At 39.9% G+C, this 22,385-nt stretch overlaps 2 protein-coding genes across 2 annotated transcripts in view; both read right to left on the bottom strand.

Moving 5' to 3' along the window:
* LOC138322946 (monocarboxylate transporter 12-like) overlaps positions 1-16,833 on the bottom strand; it is a 46,106-nt gene extending 29,273 nt beyond the window's left edge. The window contains exon 1 of the mRNA XM_069267211.1: positions 16,729-16,833. The gene's annotated coding sequence lies outside the window, so the exon portion shown is untranslated. The remainder of the gene's footprint in view (positions 1-16,728) is intronic.
* Positions 16,834-19,715: 2,882 nt separating this feature from the next.
* On the bottom strand, positions 19,716-22,132 carry LOC138324277 (uncharacterized). Its single transcript, XM_069269356.1, has 3 exons — positions 22,006-22,132; positions 20,530-21,859; positions 19,716-20,409 (listed from the first exon to the last, which is right to left on the bottom strand). Exons 1-3 carry the CDS (start codon positions 22,130-22,132, stop codon positions 19,716-19,718), a joined length of 2,151 nt encoding a protein of 716 aa, XP_069125457.1.
* Positions 22,133-22,385: the final 253 nt, after the last annotated feature.

Raw genomic sequence — 22,385 nt, 5'->3', positions numbered from 1 at the left:
TGCATAATTTGCCAACTTTGAAGCCAAATATAAACTTACATGATTATCATGAGATACTAGAAAACTAATGTTTGACAAGAACGTTAAATTATAAGGACAGCACAAATTGCCAAAAACATAAGTTGAAATCAACACAGGGAAAAAGTATGACAGCATGAAAATGCATAATTATGTCCTTGCAACAGCCAAATATGCTTTTGTTGGATTGTTAAGATAAAAAAATTGTTATTATTAACAATACCATTGATACTCATTTTGGTGGAATCTTTTTAAATAAAACTTGTTGATTAAATGCTTTAAAAGCAAAACATTTTACTTTCACTACCTGAGATAATATGATTGCTCAAAGTTGGTCTTGTGGCCTTTTCCAAGGACACTTGGAAGTCCAAATTGAATAATATATCTTTTTCATTCAAGAATTATTCAGTAAGTACCGTCTCAAGTGTTTTAGTTATTAATTTAGATTCTATGTAGGCTATACTCACAAGAAAGAGACTACTATATCAAGATATCTCCAAATATAAAAGACGTAAGGTCGATCAAATCCTCATTTAGTGCCAATTTGACTAAACTTCTCTAATTAGCGAAGTCCTTAAGTTGAAATGTCAAAAATGTGAATATCTATTTTGTGACTTATCAGATTGCAAAATCCTTTGGCAGATATTACCACCATAATGGAGCGCTCTTTATAAAGTGAGATTGAAGTTTCTTTTTGATCAGATATTTGCATAGGTCAGTTTTTCAATTTTCCATAATGGAACTAGATTGGGATTATATAATTTACAATGAGATAAAGGAATAAAATAAAAGTTCAAGTTCAATTTTATAGCTGAAAATCATCACAGTTCTGATTTATTTACTGGCAAAATTTTATGACAAACGAATAAAGCATATTCGTTCGAAAAATTAAGATTTTTGTGTTCCAGATTTATGGACTTAGACATGCTTTGGTATTCAGCCAAATTAACGTGATAGGAAGTTTTTACTACTAAATAAGATGTGCATATTTATACCGTTTTTACAACAAATGATAAAAATAACAAGTACAAAATATACAAAAAAGGATATAACATATTTGGAAGCATTTGCTTTTTTATTTTCCCAAATATTAACTACCAAAATGGGTGTTTTGCCAAAAATCTATTATTATAAAAACACTTCAAATTGGCACGATCAGTCAACCTGACAAGTTAATATTTAGGTTTTTTCTAAGTAATGTATTATCGATCATGCATTAATATTAACGAAAATGTAATTCTTTAAGGCATAAAACATAAACTGATATAGTTCAGGGTAGGATTTTATAAATGTTTGCATCTAAAAAGAACACAAACGGTAATGCTAGCTAAACTCAAAAGGTTTTGAGCCGTTTTCATCCTTCTTTATTTCTTGGATTGACTGAAATTATTGTATCATTTCAACTTATTTGTACTAACCTAAAGTTTGTCTTACTATATACCCGATTTCATATTTCAAGTATTGCAAAAATAGCAGATATTGTAAGTGGTCAAAGGTGTAATTTCTATATATTTTCTTATTTTTCGTGTGTTGAAAAAACGACTTTTCGAACATATGATTTTTGGCGACTTTTTTCATGGTAAAATACTAAGATCCTCCAACCCAAAAAGCAGAAAACAAATTCTGTTGCAATTATTTGGAGGTTAGGCCTCTATTTTTCGTATTTTTACTTGACTAAATGTTACGTGTTATACTTTGTTATCAGTTAGGGGGCTAGAGCTCGGACGACACGGGCCGATTTCCGGATACTCCGGGAATCGCCTACTGACTTCCAGGAACAGTTATATTTAATAAAATTTATATTTGGAAAATTATTCTGCATCTTTTGATTTCGTCCTTTCAATCGAAATATATCACAACGACGTCATCTCCGTTGTGAAAGAACGATAGCCGATTGTATACTGTAATACGACAGCCTTGATCACATTACTCAAGGGGGGAGGGGGGCAAAGGTCCTCAATATTTTGTAACCCAACCCCCCGCCACACCTACAGGAGGAGATTAATTCAACTCCCAACCATCCAACCATATAATATATGCTTTATGTACATTTTTCATATATCACTAAATTTAATCCTTGTACATATTTATAGAAAGTGGGGTCGCTAAAAGGAAATTAACGAATACGCAAATTGGCCAAATTAGCGTCTGAGCGTCGAAGGCGCGAGATTTTGGTGTTTTATTAGGGGTCTGAGGGTGACCCCCCGGATGAGTTTAATGTATTTTGATGATTTTGCGATCGCCCGAAAGCGCGAGAGTTTGGTGTTTGGGGGGTCCGGGGGTCTCCCCCGAGAAAAAAATACGATTTTGAATGGCTTAGATGAGTTTTACGATGCATTTTGATGAATTGCGAGCGCCCAAAGGCGCGAGAATTTGGTTGTAGGGGGGTCCGGGGGTCTCCCCCGGGAAACGAATTACGATTTAGAATGGCTTAGATGAGTTTTACGATGCATTTTGATGAATTGCGAGCGCCCAAAGGCGCGAGAATTTGGTTGTAGGGGGGTCCGGGGGTCTCCCCCGGGAAACGAATTACGATTTAGAATGGCTTAGATGAGTTTTACGATGCATTTTGATGAATTGCGAGCGCCCAAAGGCGCGAGAATTTGGTTGTAGGGGGGTCCGGGGGTCTCCCCCGGGAAACGAATTACGATTTAGAATGGCTGAGATGAGTTTTACGATAAAGTTTAATGATTATAAAGCGTTCTTAACATGGTAATTTTTCTATTTAAAGCTACATGCATTTAGAAATGATAATTGTGTCCTCATAACATTATGCAACCCTACTCGATCTGAATATACCGGCTTCACACCATCGGCACATTGTTGTGTAACATAAAAAAATGAATTAATTGTCTCGCTAAGACATATAAACAAATTGATCTTTTAAGAGACATTTTTTTAAATAGTACATAGAATCCCTTGATGGACATTTTTAGTCTAGTTTGTGTGTATTGAATTTTTACTATTTAAGGTTTGACATTATGTGCTTGAACGTTTTAGAAAATTTTCTAGAATGAAGTACGAAAAATGTGCAGGAGGACCCTTTTTTCTTTCAAATAAGCATTTCTAGAAAATTTCAGTCGACGAAAATGGGGGAGGGGGCAAAAAGACATGTTTGCCCCCCCCGTCCTGGGGAACGGGGGGGGGGGGGGGGGGGGGGGCCCCCCCCCCCCCCCCCCCCCCGCTTCCTACGCCCCTGAGTTAGGGGGCTAGAGCTCGGACGACACGGGTCGATTTTCGGATACTCCGGGAATCGCCTACCGACTTTTAGTTATACGGTTATACGTAATAAATTTGTATTTGAAAAATTGAAAAATATTTGAAATATATCACAACGAACTCATCTCCGTTGTGAAACTTGATCCATCCAGACCACAACAATATTGATCATATTGGTCTCTCCTTCGTTACCATGATAGTATTGATTATATTGCTCCTCCTTCGTTACCATGATAGTATTGATCATATTGTCCCTCCTTCGTTACCATGACAGTATTGATCATATTGTCTCCTTCGTTACCATGACAGTATTGATCATATTGCTCCCTCCTTCGTTACCATGATGATTGATCATATGATCCCTCCTTCGTTACCATGCAGTATTGCATATTGTCCCTCCTTCGTTACCATGACAGTATCATATGCTCCTGTACCTACAGTATTGATCATATTGCTCCCTCCTTCGTTACCATGATAGTATTGATCATATTGATCCCTCTTTCGTTACCATGACAGTATTGATCATATTGATCCCTCCTTTGTTACCATGACAGTATTGATCATATTGCTCCCTCCTTTTTTACAATGATAGTAATGATCATATTGCTCCCTCCTTCGTTACCATGACAGTATTGATCATATTGCTCCCTCCTTTGTTACCATGACAGTATTGATCATATTGCTCCCTCCTTTTTTACAATGATAGTATTGATCATATTGCTCCCTCCTTCGTGGCTATGACAGTATTGATCATATTGCTCCCTCCTTTGTTACCATGATAGTATTGATCATATTGCTCCCTCCTTCGTGGCTATGACAGTATTGATCATATTGCTCCCTCCTTTGTTACCATGATAGTAATGATCATGTTGCTCCCTCCTTCGTGGCTATGACAGTATTGATCATATTGCTCCCTCCTTCGTGGCTATGACAGTATTGATCATATTGGACCCTCCTTTGTTACCATGATAGTAATGATCATATTGCTCCCTCCTTCGTGGCTATGACAGTATTGATCATATTGTCCTCCTTCGCTCCTCCTTTTGTTACTCATGACAGTATTGATCATATTGCCCCCTCCTTTATTACCATGATAATATTGATCATATTGCTCACTCCTTCGTTACCATGATAGTATTGATCTTATGCTCCCTCCTTTGTTACCATGACAGTATTGATCATATTGCTCCCTCCTTTGTTACCACGATAATATTGATCATATTGCTCACTCCTTCGTTACCATCATGGTATTGATCATATTGCTCCCTCCTTCGTGGCTATGACAGTATTGATCATATTGCTCCCTCCTTTGTTACCATGATAGTAATTATCATATTGCTCCCTCCTTCGTGGCTATGACAGTATTGATCATATTGCTTCCTCCTTTGTTACCATGACAGTATTGATCATATTGCTCCCTCCTTTGTTACCATGATAATATTGATCATATTGCTCACTCCTTCGTTACCATGACAGTATTGATCATATTGCTCCCTCCTTTGTTACTATGATAGTATTGATCATATTGCCCCCTCCTTTGTAACCATGATAGTATTGATCATATTGCTCTCTCCTTCGTTACCATGATAGTATTGATCATATTGCTCCCCCCTTCGTTACCATGACAGTATTGATCATATTGCTCCCTCCTTTGTTACCACGATAATATTGATCATATTGCTCCCTCCTTCGTTACCATGATAGTATTGATCATATTGCTCCCTCCTTCGTTACCATGATAGTATTGATCATATTGCTCCCTCCTTTGTTACCATGACAGTATTGATCATATTGCTCCCTCCTTTGTTACCACGATAATATTGATCATATTGCTCACTCCTTCGTTACCACGATAATATTGATCACATTGCTCACTCCTTCGTTACCATGACAGTATTGATCATATTGCTCCCTCCTTTGTTACCACGATAATATTGATCATATTGCTCACTCCTTCGTTACCACGATAATATTGATCACATTGCTCACTCCTTCGTTACCATGATAGTATTGATCGTATTGCTCCCTCCTTTGTTACCATGACAGTATTGATCATATTGCTCCCTCCTTTGTTACCACGATAATATTGATCATATTGCTCCCTCCTTCGTGGCTATGACAGTATTGATCATATTGCTCCCCCCTTCGTTACCATGATAGTATTGATCATATTGCTCCCTCCTTCGTTACCATGATAGTATTGATCATATTGCTCCCTCCTTTGTTACCATGACAGTATTGATCATATTGCTCACTCCTTTGTTACCATGATAATATTGATCACATTGCTCACTCCTTCGTTACCATGATAGTATTGATCGTATTGCTCCCTCCTTTGTTACCATGACAGTATTGATCATATTGCTCCCTCCTTTGTTACCACGATAATATTGATCATATTGCTCACTCCTTCGTTACCATCATGGTATTGATCATATTGCTCCCTCCTTCGTGGCTATGACAGTATTGATCATATTGCTCCCTCCTTCGTGGCTATGACAGTATTGATCATATTGCTCCCTCCTTCGTTACCATGACAATATTGATCATATTGCTCCCTCCTTTGTTACCATGATAGTAATTATCATATTGCTCCCTCCTTCGTGGCTATGACAGTATTGATCATATTGCTTCCTCCTTTGTTACCATGACAGTATTGATCATATTGCTCCCTCCTTTGTTACCATGATAATATTGATCATATTGCTCACTCCTTCGTTACCATGACAGTATTGATCATATTGCTCCCTCCTTTGTTACTATGATAGTATTGATCATATTGCTCCCTCCTTTGTTACCATGATAGTATTGATCATATTGCTCCCTCCTTTGTTACCATGATAGTATTGATCATATTGCTCCCTCCTTCGTTACCATGATAGTATTGATCATATTGCTCCCTCCTTTGTTACCATGATAGTATTGATCATATTGCTCCCTCCTTTGTTACCATGATAGTATTGATCATATTGCTCCCTCCTTCGTTACCATGATAGTATTGATCATATTGCTCCCTCCTTTGTTACCATGACAGTATTGATCATATTGCTCCCTCCTTTGTTACCACGATAATATTGATCATATTGCTCTCTCCTTCGTTACCATGATAATATTGATCACATTGCTCCCTCCTCCTTCGTTACCATGACAGTATTGATCATATTGCTCCCTCCTTTGTTACCATGATAGTATTGATCATATTGCTCCCTCCTTTGTTACGACACGATAATATTGATCATATTGCTCACTCCTTCGTTACCATGATAGTATTGATCATATTGCTCCCTCCTTTGTTACCATGACAGTATTGATCATATTGCTCCCTCCTTTGTTACCACGATAATATTGATCATATTGCTCCCTCCTTCGTGGCTATGACAGTATTGATCATATTGCTCCCCCCTTCGTTACCATGATAGTATTGATCATATTGCTCCCTCCTTCGTTACCATGATAGTATTGATCATATTGCTCCCTCCTTTGTTACCATGACAGTATTGATCATATTGCTCCCTCCTTTGTTACCATGATAGTATTGATCATATTGCTCCCCCCCTTCGTTACCATGACAGTATTGATCATATTGGTCCCTCCTTTGTTACCATGATAGTATTGATCATATTGCTCCCTCCTTCGTGGCTATGACAGTATTGATCATATTGCTCCCTCCTTCGTTACCATGACAGTATTGATCATATTGCTCCCTCCTTTGTTACCATGATAGTATTGATCATATTGCTCCCTCCTTCGTTACCATGATAGTATTGATCATATTGCTCCCTCCTTCGTGGCTATGACAGTATTGATCATATTGCTCCCTCCTTCGTGGCTATGACAGTATTGATCATATTGCTCCCTCCTTTGTTACCATGACAGTATTGATCATATTGCTCACTCCTTTGTTACCATGATAGTATTGATCATATTGCTCCCTCCTTCGTAACCATGATAGTATTGATCATATTGCTCCCACCTTCGTGGCTATGATAGTATTGATCATATTGCTCCCTCCTTCGTTACCATGACAGTATTGATCATATTGGTCCCTCCTTCGTTACCATGATAGTATTGATCATATTGCTCCCTCCTTTGTTACCATGATAGTATTGATCATATTGCTCCCTCCTTTGTTACCATGACAGTATTGATCATATTGCTCCCTCCTTTGTTACGATGATAGTATTGATCATATTGCTCACCCCTTCGTTACCATGACAGTATTGATCATATTGCTCCCTCCTTTGTTACGATGATAGTATTGATCATATTGCTACCTCCTTCGTTACCATAATAGTAATGATCACATTGCTTCCTCCTTTGTTACCATGACAGTATTGATCATATTGGTCCCTCCTTTGTTACCATGACAGTATTGATCATATTGTTCCCTCCTTCGTTACCATGATAGTATTGATCATATTGCTCCCTCCTTTGTTACCATGACAGTATTGATCATATTGCTCCCTCCTTTGTTACGATGATAGTATTGATCATATTGCTCCCTCCTTTGTTACCATGATAGTATTGATCATATTGCTCCCTCCTTTGTTACCATGACAGTATTGATCATATTGCTCCCTCCTTTGTTACCATGATAGTATTGATCATATTGCTCCCTCCTTCGTTACCATGACAGTATTGATCATATTGCTCCCTCCTTTGTTACCATGACAGTATTGATCATATTGCTCCCTCCTTCGTTACCATGATAGTATTGATCATATTGCTCCCTCCTTTGTTACCATGATAGTATTGATCATATTGCTCCCTCCTTTGTTACCATGATAGTATTGATCATATTGCTCCCTCCTTCGTTACCATGACAGTATTGATCATATTGCTCCCTCCTTTGTTACCATGACAGTATTGATCATATTGCTCCCTCCTTTGTTACGATGATAGTATTGATCATATTGCTCCCTCCTTCGTTACCATGATAGTATTGATCATATTGCTCCCTCCTTTGTTTACGATGATAGTATTGATCATATTGCTCCCTCCTTTGTTACCATGATAGTATTGATCATATTGCTCCCTCCTTTGTTACCATGATAGTATTGATCATATTGCTCCCTCCTTTGTTACGATGATAGTATTGATCATATTGCTCCCTCCTTTGTTACCATGACAGTATTGATCATATTGCTCCCTCCTTTGTTACCATGATAGTATTGATCATATTGCTCCCTCCTTTGTTACCATGACAGTATTGATCATATTGCTCCCTCCTTTGTTACCATGACAGTATTGATCATATTGCTCCCTCCTTCGTTACCATGATAGTATTGATCATATTGCTCCCTCCTTCGTTACCATGACAGTATTGATCATATTGCTCCCTCCTTTGTTACCATGACAGTATTGATCATATTGCTCCCTCCTTTGTTACGATGATAGTATTGATCATATTGCTCCCTCCTTTGTTACGATGATAGTATTGATCATATTGCTCCCTCCTTCGTTACCATGATAGTATTGATCATATTGCTCCCTCCTTCGTGGCTTTGCTAGCCCGCTAAATCTGCCTATATTATTAGACTTTTTCATTTTTTTTTTGCCTAATATATAGTCAGCTCGCGGTACCTTTTAAAAATGTGAAATCGTATGCCAGATTTGGCCTACGCTATGCTAGCCAGTTTTTTTAAAGTAAAATCATGGTCGACATACACGACATGTTGTCAAATATTCAAATTGAACACGACTATTGCTGGTACCGCATAACTTTCGCGATATTCACGTTGCATATACATGTAGCATATACACGGTAGAATTTTGTTTATCTTTCAACTACACGTAGGATATTTAAAAATAAAACCGGAAGCGAAGTTGATTGGCTGCCGTTTGCTCTACTAAATGTGTATACGGCGGCCATTACAAATGTGTGAAATAGAAGGGTCTCGGAAGTATTTGATTTTCATTGTACACAGTTGTTTAATTTGATAAATGGGATGTAACATGGGGGCAAAGGAGTACATAAGATCCCAATATAAAGGTATGTGTACGTTTTCCCGGCATTGCATGGACGTTATATTAGAAATATGCCGCTGACGTAGCGTACGCCAAATCTGGCCTACGATTTCACATTTTTAAGAGGTACCGTGAGCTGACATTATATTAGGCAAAATTTTTTTTAAAAAGCCTAATAATGTAGGCAGGTTTAACGGACTATGGCTATGCATAATTGATCATATTGCTTCCCCGTTCCCGGTCATGACAGTTTTGATCACATTGCATCCTCCTTTCTCACCATAACAATATTGATCACATTGTATCCTCCTTCCCGAACACGACAGTTTTGATCGCATTCCTTACCGACCACGACAGTATTGATCACACTGCATCCTCCTTTTCAGCCACGACAATATTGATCATATTGAATTCACCTTCCCGACCACGACAGTATCGATCACATTGCATCCTCCTTTTCAGCCACGACAATATTGATCATATTGAATTCGCCTTCCCGACCACGACAGTATCGGTCACATTGCATCCTCCTTCCCGGCCACGACAGAATTGATCACAATTCTTCCCGGCCACGACAGTATTGATCACATTGCATCCTCCTTCCTGACCACGAGAGTATTGATCACATTGCATCCTCTTTCCCGACCACGACAGAATTGATCACAATTCTTCCCGGCCACGACAGTATTAATAACATTGCATCCTCCTTCCCGGCCACGACAGAATTGATCACAATTCTTCCCGGCCACGACAGTATTGATCACATTGCTTCCACCTTCCCGACCACGACAGTATTGATAACATTGCATCCTCCTCCCCGGCCACGACAGAATTGATAACATTTCTTCCCGGCCACGACAGAATTGATCACAATTCTTCCCGGCCACGACAGTATTGATCACATTGCATCCTCATTCCCGACCACGACAGTATTGATCACATTGCATCCTCCTTCCCGGCCACGACAGTATTGATCACATTGCATCCACCTTTCTGACCACGACAGTATTGATCACATTGTATCCTCCTTCCTGACCACGACAGTTTTGATCACATTGCATCCTCCTTCCTGACCACGACAGTATTGATCACATTGTATCCTCCTTTCTGACCACGACAATATCGATCACATTGCATCCTCCTTTCTGACCACGACAATATCGATCACATTGCATCCTCCTTCCCGACCACGACAGTATTGATCACATTGCATCCTCCTTTCTGACCACTACAGTATTGATCACATTGTATTTTCCTTCCTGGACACGACAGTATTGATCACATTGCATCCTCCTTCCCGGCCACGAGAGTATCGATCACATTGCATCCTCCTTTCTGACCACGACAATATCGATCACATTGCATCCTCTTTCCCGACCATGACAGTATTGATCACATTGTATCTTCCTTCCTGACCACGACAGTATTGATCACATTGCATCCTCCTTTCTGACCACGACAATATCGATCACATTGCATCCTCCTTTCTGACCACGACAATATCGATCACATTGCATCCTCCTTCCCGACCACGACAGTATTGATCACATTGCATCCTCCTTTCTGACCACTACAGTATTGATCACATTGCATCCTCCTTCCCGGCCACGAGAGTATCGATCACATTGCATCCTCCTTCCCGGCCACGACAGTATTGATCACATTGCATCCTCCTTTCTGACCACTACAGTATTGATCACATTGCATCCTCCTTCCCGGCCACGAGAGTATCGATCACATTGCATCCTCCTTCCCGGCCACGACAGTATTGATCACATTGCATCCACCTTTCTGACCACGACAGTTTTGATCACATTGTATCCTCCTTCCTGACCACGACAGTTTTGATCACATTGCATCCTCCTTCCTGACCACGACAGTATTGATGACATTGTATCCTCCTTTCTGACCACGACAATATCGATCACATTGCATCCTCCTTTCTGACCACGACAATATCGATCACATTGCATCCTCCTTCCCGACCACGACAGTATTGATCACATTGCATCCTCCTTTCTGACCACTACAGTATTGATCACATTGTATCTTCCTTCCTGGACACGACAGTATTGATCACATTGCATCCTCCTTCCCGGCCACGAGAGTATCGATCACATTGCATCCTCCTTTTTGACCACGACAATATCGATCACATTGCATCCTCTTTCCCGACCACGACAGTATTGATCACATTGTATCCACCTTCCCGACCACGACAATATCGATCACATTGCATCCTCATTCCCGGTCACGACAGTATCGATCACATTGCATCATTCTTTCCGACCACGACAGTATCGATCACATTGAATCCTCCGTTCCGTCCACGACAGTATTGTTCACATTGCATCCTCCTTCCCGACCACGACAGTATTGACCATATTGCATCCTCCTTTCTGACCACGACAGTATTGATCACAATGCATCCTCCTTTCTGACCACAACAGTATTGATCACATTGAATCCACCTTCCCGACCACGACAGTATCGATCACATTGCATCCTCATTCCCGGCAACGACAGTATTGATCACATTGCATCCTCCTTCCATGACACGACAGTATTGATCATATTGCATCCTCCTTCCCGGCCACGACAGTATTGACCATATTGTATCCTCCTTCAATGTCATGACAGTATTGATCATATCGTGTCCCCATTCCATGTCATGACAGTATTGATCATATTGCATCCCCATTCCATGTCACGACAGTATTGATCATATTGCATGCTCCTTTCATGTCATGACAGTATTGATCATATTGTATCCCCATTCCATGTCACGACAGTATTGATCAAATTGTATCCCCATTCCATGTCACGACAGTATTGATCATATTGCATCCTCCTTTCATGTCATGACAGTATTGATCATATTGTATCCCCATTCCATGTCATGACAGTATTGATCATATTGCATCCTCCTTCCCAGCCACGATAGTATTGACCATATTGTATCCCCATTCCATGTCATGACAGTATTGATCATATTGCATCCTCCTTTCATGTCATGACAGTATTGATCATATTGTATCCCCATTCCATGTCACGACAGTATTGATCAAATTGTATCCCCATTCCATGTCATGACAGTATTGATCATATTGTATCCCCATTCCATGTCATGACAGTATTGATCATATTGCATCCACATTCCATGTCATGACAGTATTGATCATATTGTATCCCCATTCCATGTCATGACAGTATTGATCATATTGTATCCCCATTCCATGTCACGACAGTATTGATCATATTGCATCCTCCTTTCATGTCATGACAGTATTGATCATATTGTATCCCCATTCCATGTCATGACAGTATTGATCATATTGCATCCTCCTTTCATGTCACGACAGTTTTGATCATATTGCATCCCCATTCCATGTCATGACAGTATTGATCATATTGCATCCACATTCCATGTCATGACAGTATTGATCATATTGTATTCCCATTCCACGTCACGACAGTATTGATCATATTGTATCCCCATTCCATGTCATGACAGTATTGATCATATTGCATCCCCATTCCATGTCATGACAGTATTGATCATATTGCATCCCCATTCCATGTCATGACCATTCATATGTCATGACAGTATTGATCATATTGTATCCCCATTCCATGTCACGACAGTATTGATCATATTGCATCCCCATTCCATGTCATGACAGTATTGATCATATTGCATCCTCCTTTCATGTCATGACAGTATTGATCATATTGTATCCCCATTCCATGTCATGACAGTATTGATCATATTGCATCCTCCTTTCATGTCACGACAGTATTGATCATATTGTATCCCCATTCTATGTCACGACAGTATTGATCATATTGTATCCCCATTCCATGTCATGACAGTATTGATCATATTGCATCCTCCTTCCCGGCCACGACAGTATTGACCATATTGTATCCTCCTTCAATGTCATGACAGTATTGATCATATCGTGTCCCAATTCCATGTCATGACAATATTGATCATATTGCATCCCCATTCCATGTCACGACAGTATTGATCATATTGCATGCTCCTTTCATGTCATGACAGTATTGATCATATTGTATCCCCATTCCATGTCACGACAGTATTGATCAAATTGTATCCCCATTCCATGTCATGACAGTATTGATCATATTGTATCCCCATTCCATGTCACGACAGTATTGATCATATTGCATCCTCCTTTCATGTCATGACAGTATTGATCATATTGTATCCCCATTCCATGTCATGACAGTATTGATCATATTGCATCCACATTCCATGTCAAGACAGTATTGATCATATTGTATCCCCATTCCATGTCATGACAGTATTGATCATATTGCATCCTCCTTTCATGTCACGACAGTTTTGATCATATTATATCCCCATTCCATGTCATGACAATATTGATCATATTGCATCCATATTCCATGTCATGACAGTATTGATCATATTGTATCCCCATTCCACGTCACGACAGTATTGATCATATTGTATCTCCATTCCATGTCATGACAGTATTGATCATATTGCATGCTCCTTTCATGTCATGACAGTATTGATCATATTGCATCCCCATTCCATGTCACGACAGTATTGATCATATTGTATCCCCATTCCATGTCATGACAGTATTGATCATAATGCATCCTCCTTCCCGGCCATGACAGTATTGACCATATTGTATCCTCCTTCAATGTCATGACAGTATTGATCATATCGTGTCCCCATTCCATGTCACGACAGTATTGATCATATTGTATCCCCATTCCATGTCATGACAATATTGATCATATTGCATCCACATTCCATGTCATGACAGTATTGATCATATTGTATCCCCATTCCATGTCATGACAGTATTGATCATATTGCATCCCCATTCCATGTCACGACAGTATTGATCATATTTCATGCTCCTTTCATGTCATGACAGTATTGATCATATTGTATCCCCATTCCATGTCACGACAGTATTGATCATATTGTATCCCCATTCCATGTCATGACAGTATTGATCATATTGCATCCCCATTCCATGTCATGACAATATTGATCATATTGCATCCACATTCCATGTCATGACAGTATTGATCATATTGTATCCCCATTCCATGTCATGACAGTATTGATCATATTGCATCCCCATTCCATGTCACGACAGTATTGATCATATTTCATGCTCCTTTCATGTCATGACAGCATTGATCATATTGTATCCCCATTCCATGTCACGACAGTATTGATCATATTGTATCCCCATTCCATGTCATGACAGTATTGATCATATTGCATCCACATTCCATGTCATGACTGCATGTTCCATCACAGTATTGATCATATTGTATCCCCATTCCATGTCACGACAGTATTGATCATATTGTATCCCCATTCCATGTCACGACAGTATTGATCATATTGTATCCCCATTCCATGTCATGACAGTATTGATCATATTGCATCCTCCTTCCCGGCCACGACAGTATTGACAATATTGTATCCTCCTTCAATGTCATGACAGTATTGATCATATCGTGTCCCCATTCCATGTCATGACAATATTGATCATATTGTATCCCCATTCCATGTCACGACAGTATTGATCATATTGCATCCTCCTTTCATGTCATGACAGTATTGATCATATTGTATCCCCATTCCATGTCACGACAGTATTGATCAAATTGTATCCCCATTCCATGTCATGACAGTATTGATCATATTGTATCCCCATTCCATGTCATGACAGTATTGATCATATTGCATCCACATTCCATGTCACGACAGTTTTGATCATATTGCATCCCCATTCCATGTCACGACAGTTTTGATCATATTGCATCCACATTCCATGTCATGACAGTATTGATCATATTGTATCCCCATTCCATGTCATGACAGTATTGATCATATTGTATCCACATTCCATGTCATGACAGTATTGATCATATTGTATCCCCATTCCATGTCATGACAGTATTGATCATATTGTATCCCCATTCCATGTCACGACAGTATTGATCATATTGCATCCCCATTCCATGTCACGACAGTATTGATCATATTGTATCCCCATTCCATGTCACGACAGTATTGATCATATTGTATCCCCATTCCATGTCATGACAGTATTGATCATATTGCATCCTCCTTCCCGGCCACGACAGTATTGACAATATTGTATCCTCCTTCAATGTCATGACAGTATTGATCATATCGTGTCCCCATTCCATGTCATGACAGTATTGATCATATTGTATCCCCATTCCATGTCATGACAGTATTGATCATATTGCATCCTCCTTCCCGGCCACGACAGTATTGACCATATTGTATCCCCATTCCATGTCATGACAGTATTGATCATATTGCATCCTCCTTTCATGTCATGACAGTATTGATCATATTGTATCCCCATTCCATGTCACGACAGTATTGATCAAATTGTATCCCCATTCCATGTCATGACAGTATTGATCATATTGTATCCCCATTCCATGTCATGACAGTATTGATCATATTGCGTCCCCATTCCATGTCACGACAGTATTGATCATATTACATCCCCATTCCATGTCATGACAGTATTGATCATATTGCATCCCCATTCCATGTCACGACAGTATTGATCATATTGCATGCTCCTTTCATGTCATGACAGTATTGATCATATTGTATCCCCATTCCATGTCATGACAGTATTGGTCATATTGCATCCCCATTCCATGTCTCACGACAGTTTTGATCATATTGCATCCCCATTCCATGTCACGACAGTTTTGATCATATTGCATCCCCATTCCATGTCACGACAGTATTGATCATATTGCATCCTCCTTTCATGTCATGACAGTATTGATCATATTGCATCCCCATTCCATGTCACGACAGTATTGATCATATTGCATCCCCATTCCATGTCATGACAGTATTGATCATATTATATCCCATTCCATGTCACGACAGTATTGATCATATTGCATCCTCCTTTCATGTCATGACAGTATTGATCATATTGTATCCCCATTCCATGTCACGACAGTATTGATCATATTGTATCCCCATCCCATGTCATGACAATATTGATTATATTCTATCCCCATTCCATGTCACGACAGTATTGATCAAATTGCCCCCTCCATGTCACGACAGTATTGATCACATTGTATCCCCTTCCATGTCATGACAGTATCATATTGCATCCTCTTTCCATGCCACGACAATATTGATCACATTGCTTCCCCCTTCCATGCCACGACAGTATTGATCAAATTTCTTTCTCTTGATCTTATCAGTGAGGATCAGGTCTTTCCGAGAACAACAATGATGATCACATTGGTTCGTTTTCAGTGATGATTCACGAGTGATGTTTCATGATAAAACATAAACATGCGGATGTTGGAGAGCCAAAAGTAGAACCAAACGTCATTATTCAAATACATTAACAAAACACACATTTCAAATATCAAAACCTGTTATTGTTCATTTTCTCAAAAGACTACTGGCGTTAGTTATTACCTTACCATTTTCTTGCTTGTTTGTTTACGGTGATGTTCACTATCATAAGACTCCGTGTCCATCATTACATGTAGTTACATCATTAGATCGCACGACCCGTCCTTTTTACATCACAAGTTTCAACACTTATAGGTAAAAAAATATAAACGACAGCTGTGAAACGTAGCAATAAGCCGTACTCTAGAGAAAGGTGGTTACGCATGACAGCTGTAGACGATGTTCTCCGTCGATATATACCTATACTTATGCGTTCATTTTAAAGTAGGTTATGGGAATGAAGAGATTGATTGGTTTTACGGTAGATAGCATTGGCACCATGTGGTTCCAGCCTATGCATACTACTTAGTCATATTTATTACTAGAATACAGGCATAGCTATGGGTGGATCTAAATACCCTACACTAACATTGACAGACCTTGCCATGATTATTCATTCTCCATTAAACCTTAGTATAATACATATTACTTATTTACTCTTAACACTAGGATGATGTTTCCGCTACACTGCCATCTTAAAATAGAGCTAGAACTCTTTACTGTTTAGACCATTTAGCATTACACTCGTATTTATGAGTGGGCCGCGCTCTCTCCACGTAGCTCTTTGAAGTTCCCTTTACTTCTTGACTATATGACTTTCGTTAGGACTATAACATGTCTGACCTATTTGTTATAATGGAAACTATCCTAGTGTTTGTATCACCTAGGCCAAACTCCCTTTTGAAACATATCATGACTTAATAATAATGGTATTGTGTTAGGACACTTGTACACAAGTGAATACTAAATGCTACAGCTCTTACGACCTGATGTATAGTGTACGGTAATATTTTGGTGTTATTTGTAGATTTTATTGAAAGAAATGCATTTTTCTGAATGGAATTTCAATTACTTTCTTACTCCCTGTTACTTTTTCTGATGAGTTTCGTTTTATCCGCAAATAATGGGGAGTCTGAAACTTCTGGTAAATCATTATTATAAGCAATAAACCAGAGGACCATTGGGACTGTATCTGTTTCAGGCTAAGAACACAAGCTACCAACTTGAAGGTTATAGAATTGAACTTAATATATTGATTTATACAGACGGATTTTAAAGAATTTGTTATATTTCCCCTATGGGGCCCAATGGGGAACAGCCCCACCTTTCATACAAAATTAGTCCCATCTCACCCAAGGAAATTTTAGACTAAATTACAACTATATCCCTTCATTCTTACAGAAGAAGTATTTTAAAGAATTTGCTATAGTGGAATGCCGCTGGTTATTTGATTATATCTTTGATAGTTCATCATTTGAGGAAATCATGTCCGATTTGTAATTCGTTTACTGACTCCATATCGTATTATTATTCAAGTTTTTTAAGTAATATCCTATGCGGGACTAAATCGAATGCTTTCATGAAATCCATATACACAACATCCAGCTCTCCTCCTCCAACAACATTAGAAGTTGTAGAAATTACAGTCACCATTTACCTGATGAGGTAAAAAAAAACAACTCAATGTCGAGAATGTGTATGCCTAAGTTGACAGAATCGGTCAAACCAGCGCTCCTAGTATATACACTATAAACACTATAGGATACATAATGGCATTGTCAAATATTTGGTGACAGAAATATGTACTGAACCCTGTGGACTTACTAAACTGAAATATACAAGTTTCTGTCTATGTTGCCAAAATTTACAAACAACACAACAATCTTTGAGTCAGCAGTAAGGTTAGGCCTGACGCATACACGCTTTTTATCAATTTAGTTATGTTCAAGTACACCTATTAAAAAAGTGATATAGTCATACAAAATATCACTAGTTTAAACAGGGCTAAAACCTTAAAATAAAGCCGGACGCCAATCCAAGCATGCGGATACTTACACGGATTTCATACAGTGTCGACTGTACATGTGGTCATTGAAATGTTTGGTAATCCAACTTATAGTATCTATTGTTTGTAGTTGGCATGCGATCACTTTAGTAGCTGATTCAAGCCCGTCCACCATCTAAAGATCCAACGTGACATACCTATAGATACAATAAGGATTAATGACACAAGAAGTGTGTAATAAGAAGTGTGTAATAACACAAGAAGTGTGTCACCAGAAGTGTTACCACCAGTATAACATGGTGTACCACATTGTCACAGGTAGATAGACTGGGCAATAACAATTGAACGTTTTACTACAAAGAAACATGCCCTTTCAATAATTCATCAGAGAGATTTAGATAGTACATTACGTGTATATTACCTAAATCTCTGAATTTATGAATAGCATTAAAGGCCCAATACACGTCCGAAGCAAAGCATAAAGGTTTCTTAAAAACATTAATAACATCAGAAAATATATACCGATGGCCTAAGATGAGGTTACAACACCAAGCATATGCAAGATTTCCTGCGTAATATATGATAACAGTGGAGAGTCATTTTTCGCCGTTTTGCCGTCTGGCGCAATGATAGTCAGCTTCCGAACGGTATTTAGGACGACGACGGGAAATTTTGTGACTCTACAAAATTATCGATCTCGTTTTACATTCACATTTTAAAAATCAAATGCCGTTTCGGAAAGGTAGTGGCCCTTTAATGATGCATACTCATTTTTAAATTATTCACACTAAGGTTAATAACTCAGTACAAGGAGAACTATATCAGCATTTCAATGGATATTGATAAGTTTTGTTTACAAATTTATAGATTAAGACAATCGCTACATAAGTTGAAGAACGAAAGTGGCAGAAAGCATATAATGTCTCACATTGAACAGATATAAATAGCGTATATATGTTGTGATTTACAAAACTGAACGAAGATGAATTCCATTTCATATTACAATAAAAATCCATTTTGTACCAATGTTCGTCAGAAATATTACCTAAATACAGCTGTGATAGTATGCTGCAGCAATGCCGGCGTCCTCAGCCGAGGCCATCCCCCATTGCGTGTTTCGACCCCTTACTCGATACACTCTCAGGATGGGGGGTCCACAGTGATGATCAGTCACTGCGCGTCGGTGGTGGGTGTCCAGCTACTGGTGTCCTTCTTCATCCACACCCAGCATGAAGATCGTTCTGCTGCCTTAGCCATCCTCTGCACTACTGTCCTTCTGGTCCTGCTCGACAACCCTAATGCAGATAGCATTCTCCACAGACTGTGCGGGGAATCCTCTGCATCCAACCTCAACAGGGTAGTTCCATTATGCCAGCCCTGCTCTCTGCATTCCGTCAGCTGTGCCTCGTACTTCGCCCTCTTCCTTTCATGTGCTTCACTGCACCTTTCCTCCCATGGGACTGTTAGTTCGATAATGATGACTTTCTTTGTTCCTGGTGACCATAGTACCGTATGCGGTCTGAGGTTGGTGGGAACAATATCTGGAAAAATTAATCTCTGGGTGAGATTTACCTCCAGCCTCCAGTCACCTGTCTGGCGGATAATTCCTGTTGACTTCTCAGATCTGGATGTCATTGTTTCACCTTCCCTCACAAACCTAATCTGCGTATGCTTGGACCTAGGTTGACTGGACCTGACGCTCTTCCGTTCTTTCTCCAAAACATCAGCCAGCTTCCTAAGGACTTGGTTGTGGCGCCACGTATATCTCCCCTGTGATAAGACCACATGACAGGTGGTGAGTATGTGTTGGAGAGTTCCTCTCTGTCCACACAGAGGGCAGTCTGGTGTTTCCACAAGGTTCCATCTATGGAGATTTGCTGATGTTGGTAGCACATCATACACAGATCGGAGAGGAAAATGCAGTTGGAATTGCGGGTACTTGCAGATTTCTGTCCAGGATAGAACATGTGGTTTTGTGTCCTACCTTGTCCAGGCCCCCTGAACACCTAGCTCCACTGCTTTGGTCTGTCTTCTTTCTTCTTCACTACTTCTTATCTCCTTCTGTACCAATGATCGCCTCTCTGTGACACCAGCTTTCTTCCAGAGAGTGTGTTTTGATGTCCCTAGGCCCTGCCTTCCTACTGCGGTTGTTCCCACAATATCTTTGTGTCGCAACCGGCACTCCGCTTCATCGACTGCCTTGAATGCTGACCATTTTCTGCCAGTGCGTACTTCTACACCTGCTAGCCGCACCTTGTCATCCTTTGACTCTTTTAAGGTCATGGTGAGTTTTGCCTTGCCTGTCTTGAATTCTTCAACTAATGAAGAGAGAGGAAGTTGGAGTTTTGCTGTTCTGCTGTATAAGCCTACTGCAGAAAAGCTTCGGGGGACTCCCAACCACCTCCTTAGGTGCCGATTGATGATTCGCTCCATCCTCTCCACCGTTGAATTTGATACCTCATATAACATCAGGGGCCAGACTAGGCGTGGCAAGAGACCACGCTGGTACATCCAGGCTTTGAACTTCCCTGGGAGACCTGTTTTGTCTATACATCTCATCCCTTCTTGGACCTGTTGTTCTATTCTCCTGATGTTGCCTTTGTCCCCTAGTGATTCATCAAACCATTTTCCCAGACATTTGATGGGGTTTCCAATTATTGTTGGTATCTCCTCCCCTTGGATCTTTAGTTGGAATTGCCTGGTTACTCTTCCCTTCTTTATTATAAGAGATCTTGACTTCCTTGGCTTGAAGGTCATTCTTGCCAAAGTTGCTGTTTCCTCTAGGGCTGTCAGTATCCATCTTGCCTGAACATGGGTGTCTGTAGTGATGGTCAGATCATCCATAAAGCCTCCGTTCGGCGGCTGTCTGATGTTACTTGATGTCTTTGGGCCTCTTGTCTCCCTTTCTCCTGCTCGGATGATCATGTTCATACCCATTACAAAGAGGATAATCGAGATGGTACACCCTGTTACGATGCCCTTCTGCAGTTCCTGCCAGGATGTTGTAAATGTCTTGGTTGTAAAGCGCAGATGTATTCCGCTGAAGTAGCTTTTAATCAGTCTTCTGAAGTGCTCTGTGATATGATAGTGTTCCTCCAAGGCCTCCTGTATTAGCGTATGTGGTATGGTTCCATATGCGTATGCTAGATCCAACCATATCACAATGAGGTCTTTCTTGTTGATCTTGGCTTCCCGGATCAGTTGCGTTATGATGCTGGTATGTTCTACGCACCCTGAGAATCCAGGAATTCCTAACTTCTGTACCGATGCATCAATATACTGGTTCTCTGTCATGTATGTTGTCAGCCTCCTTGCTATAACCGAAAAGAATATCTTCCCTTCAACATTCAGTAATGAGATGGTATGGAACTGATTGATACCCTCTAAGCTCTCTTCCTTTGGTACAAAGCAGCCCTCAGTCTTGCCAGCAAGAAGGTATTTTTCCTTTCCCTCAAATGACTTTGAGTAACTTCCATAAATGCCTCAAAATCTTCGGACAGTTCTTGTAGACCTTGTACGGGATTCCATTGGGCCCTGGTGCTGATCCAGATCTGGCTTTCTTGACAATTTCTTGGACCTCCTTCCATGATGGTTCCTTGCCGTCCAATGGTATCCCTGGTTCTGACACTGCCTCTATCCTTTCACATGGGCCTAGTGGTCTCCCCTGCTGTTCATCTCCATGTGTTTCTGATAGATGTCTCTCTACCTTCTCTCTAGAACTCTTCAGCAACCCTGACTTAGACCCTTCCAGTGTTGAATTGGTTAGTCTGTACGAGTTTGCTATGAACTTAGCCCTCTTTTTTTCCCTTCTCTTTCCTGGCTTTCCGTATCCTCTCCGCT

This window comes from Argopecten irradians, chromosome 5 (assembly GCF_041381155.1).
Source record: "Argopecten irradians isolate NY chromosome 5, Ai_NY, whole genome shotgun sequence".
Lineage (NCBI taxonomy): Eukaryota > Metazoa > Mollusca > Bivalvia > Pectinida > Pectinidae > Argopecten > Argopecten irradians.
This window is presented reverse-complemented; position numbering and strand designations above follow the sequence as displayed.

Coding starts and splice junctions, on each gene's coding strand:
- LOC138324277 (XM_069269356.1), bottom strand. CDS start 22,132: ATGGAAGGAGGTCCAAGAAATTGTCAAGAAAGCCAGATCTGGATCAGC. Junction 21,860..22,005: donor ATTTATGGAAGTTACTCAAA/GTCATTTGAGGG, acceptor TTTCGGTTATAG/CAAGGAGGCTGACAACATAC. Junction 20,410..20,529: donor GTTCAGGGGGCCTGGACAAG/GTAGGACACAAA, acceptor AAATCTCCATAG/ATGGAACCTTGTGGAAACAC.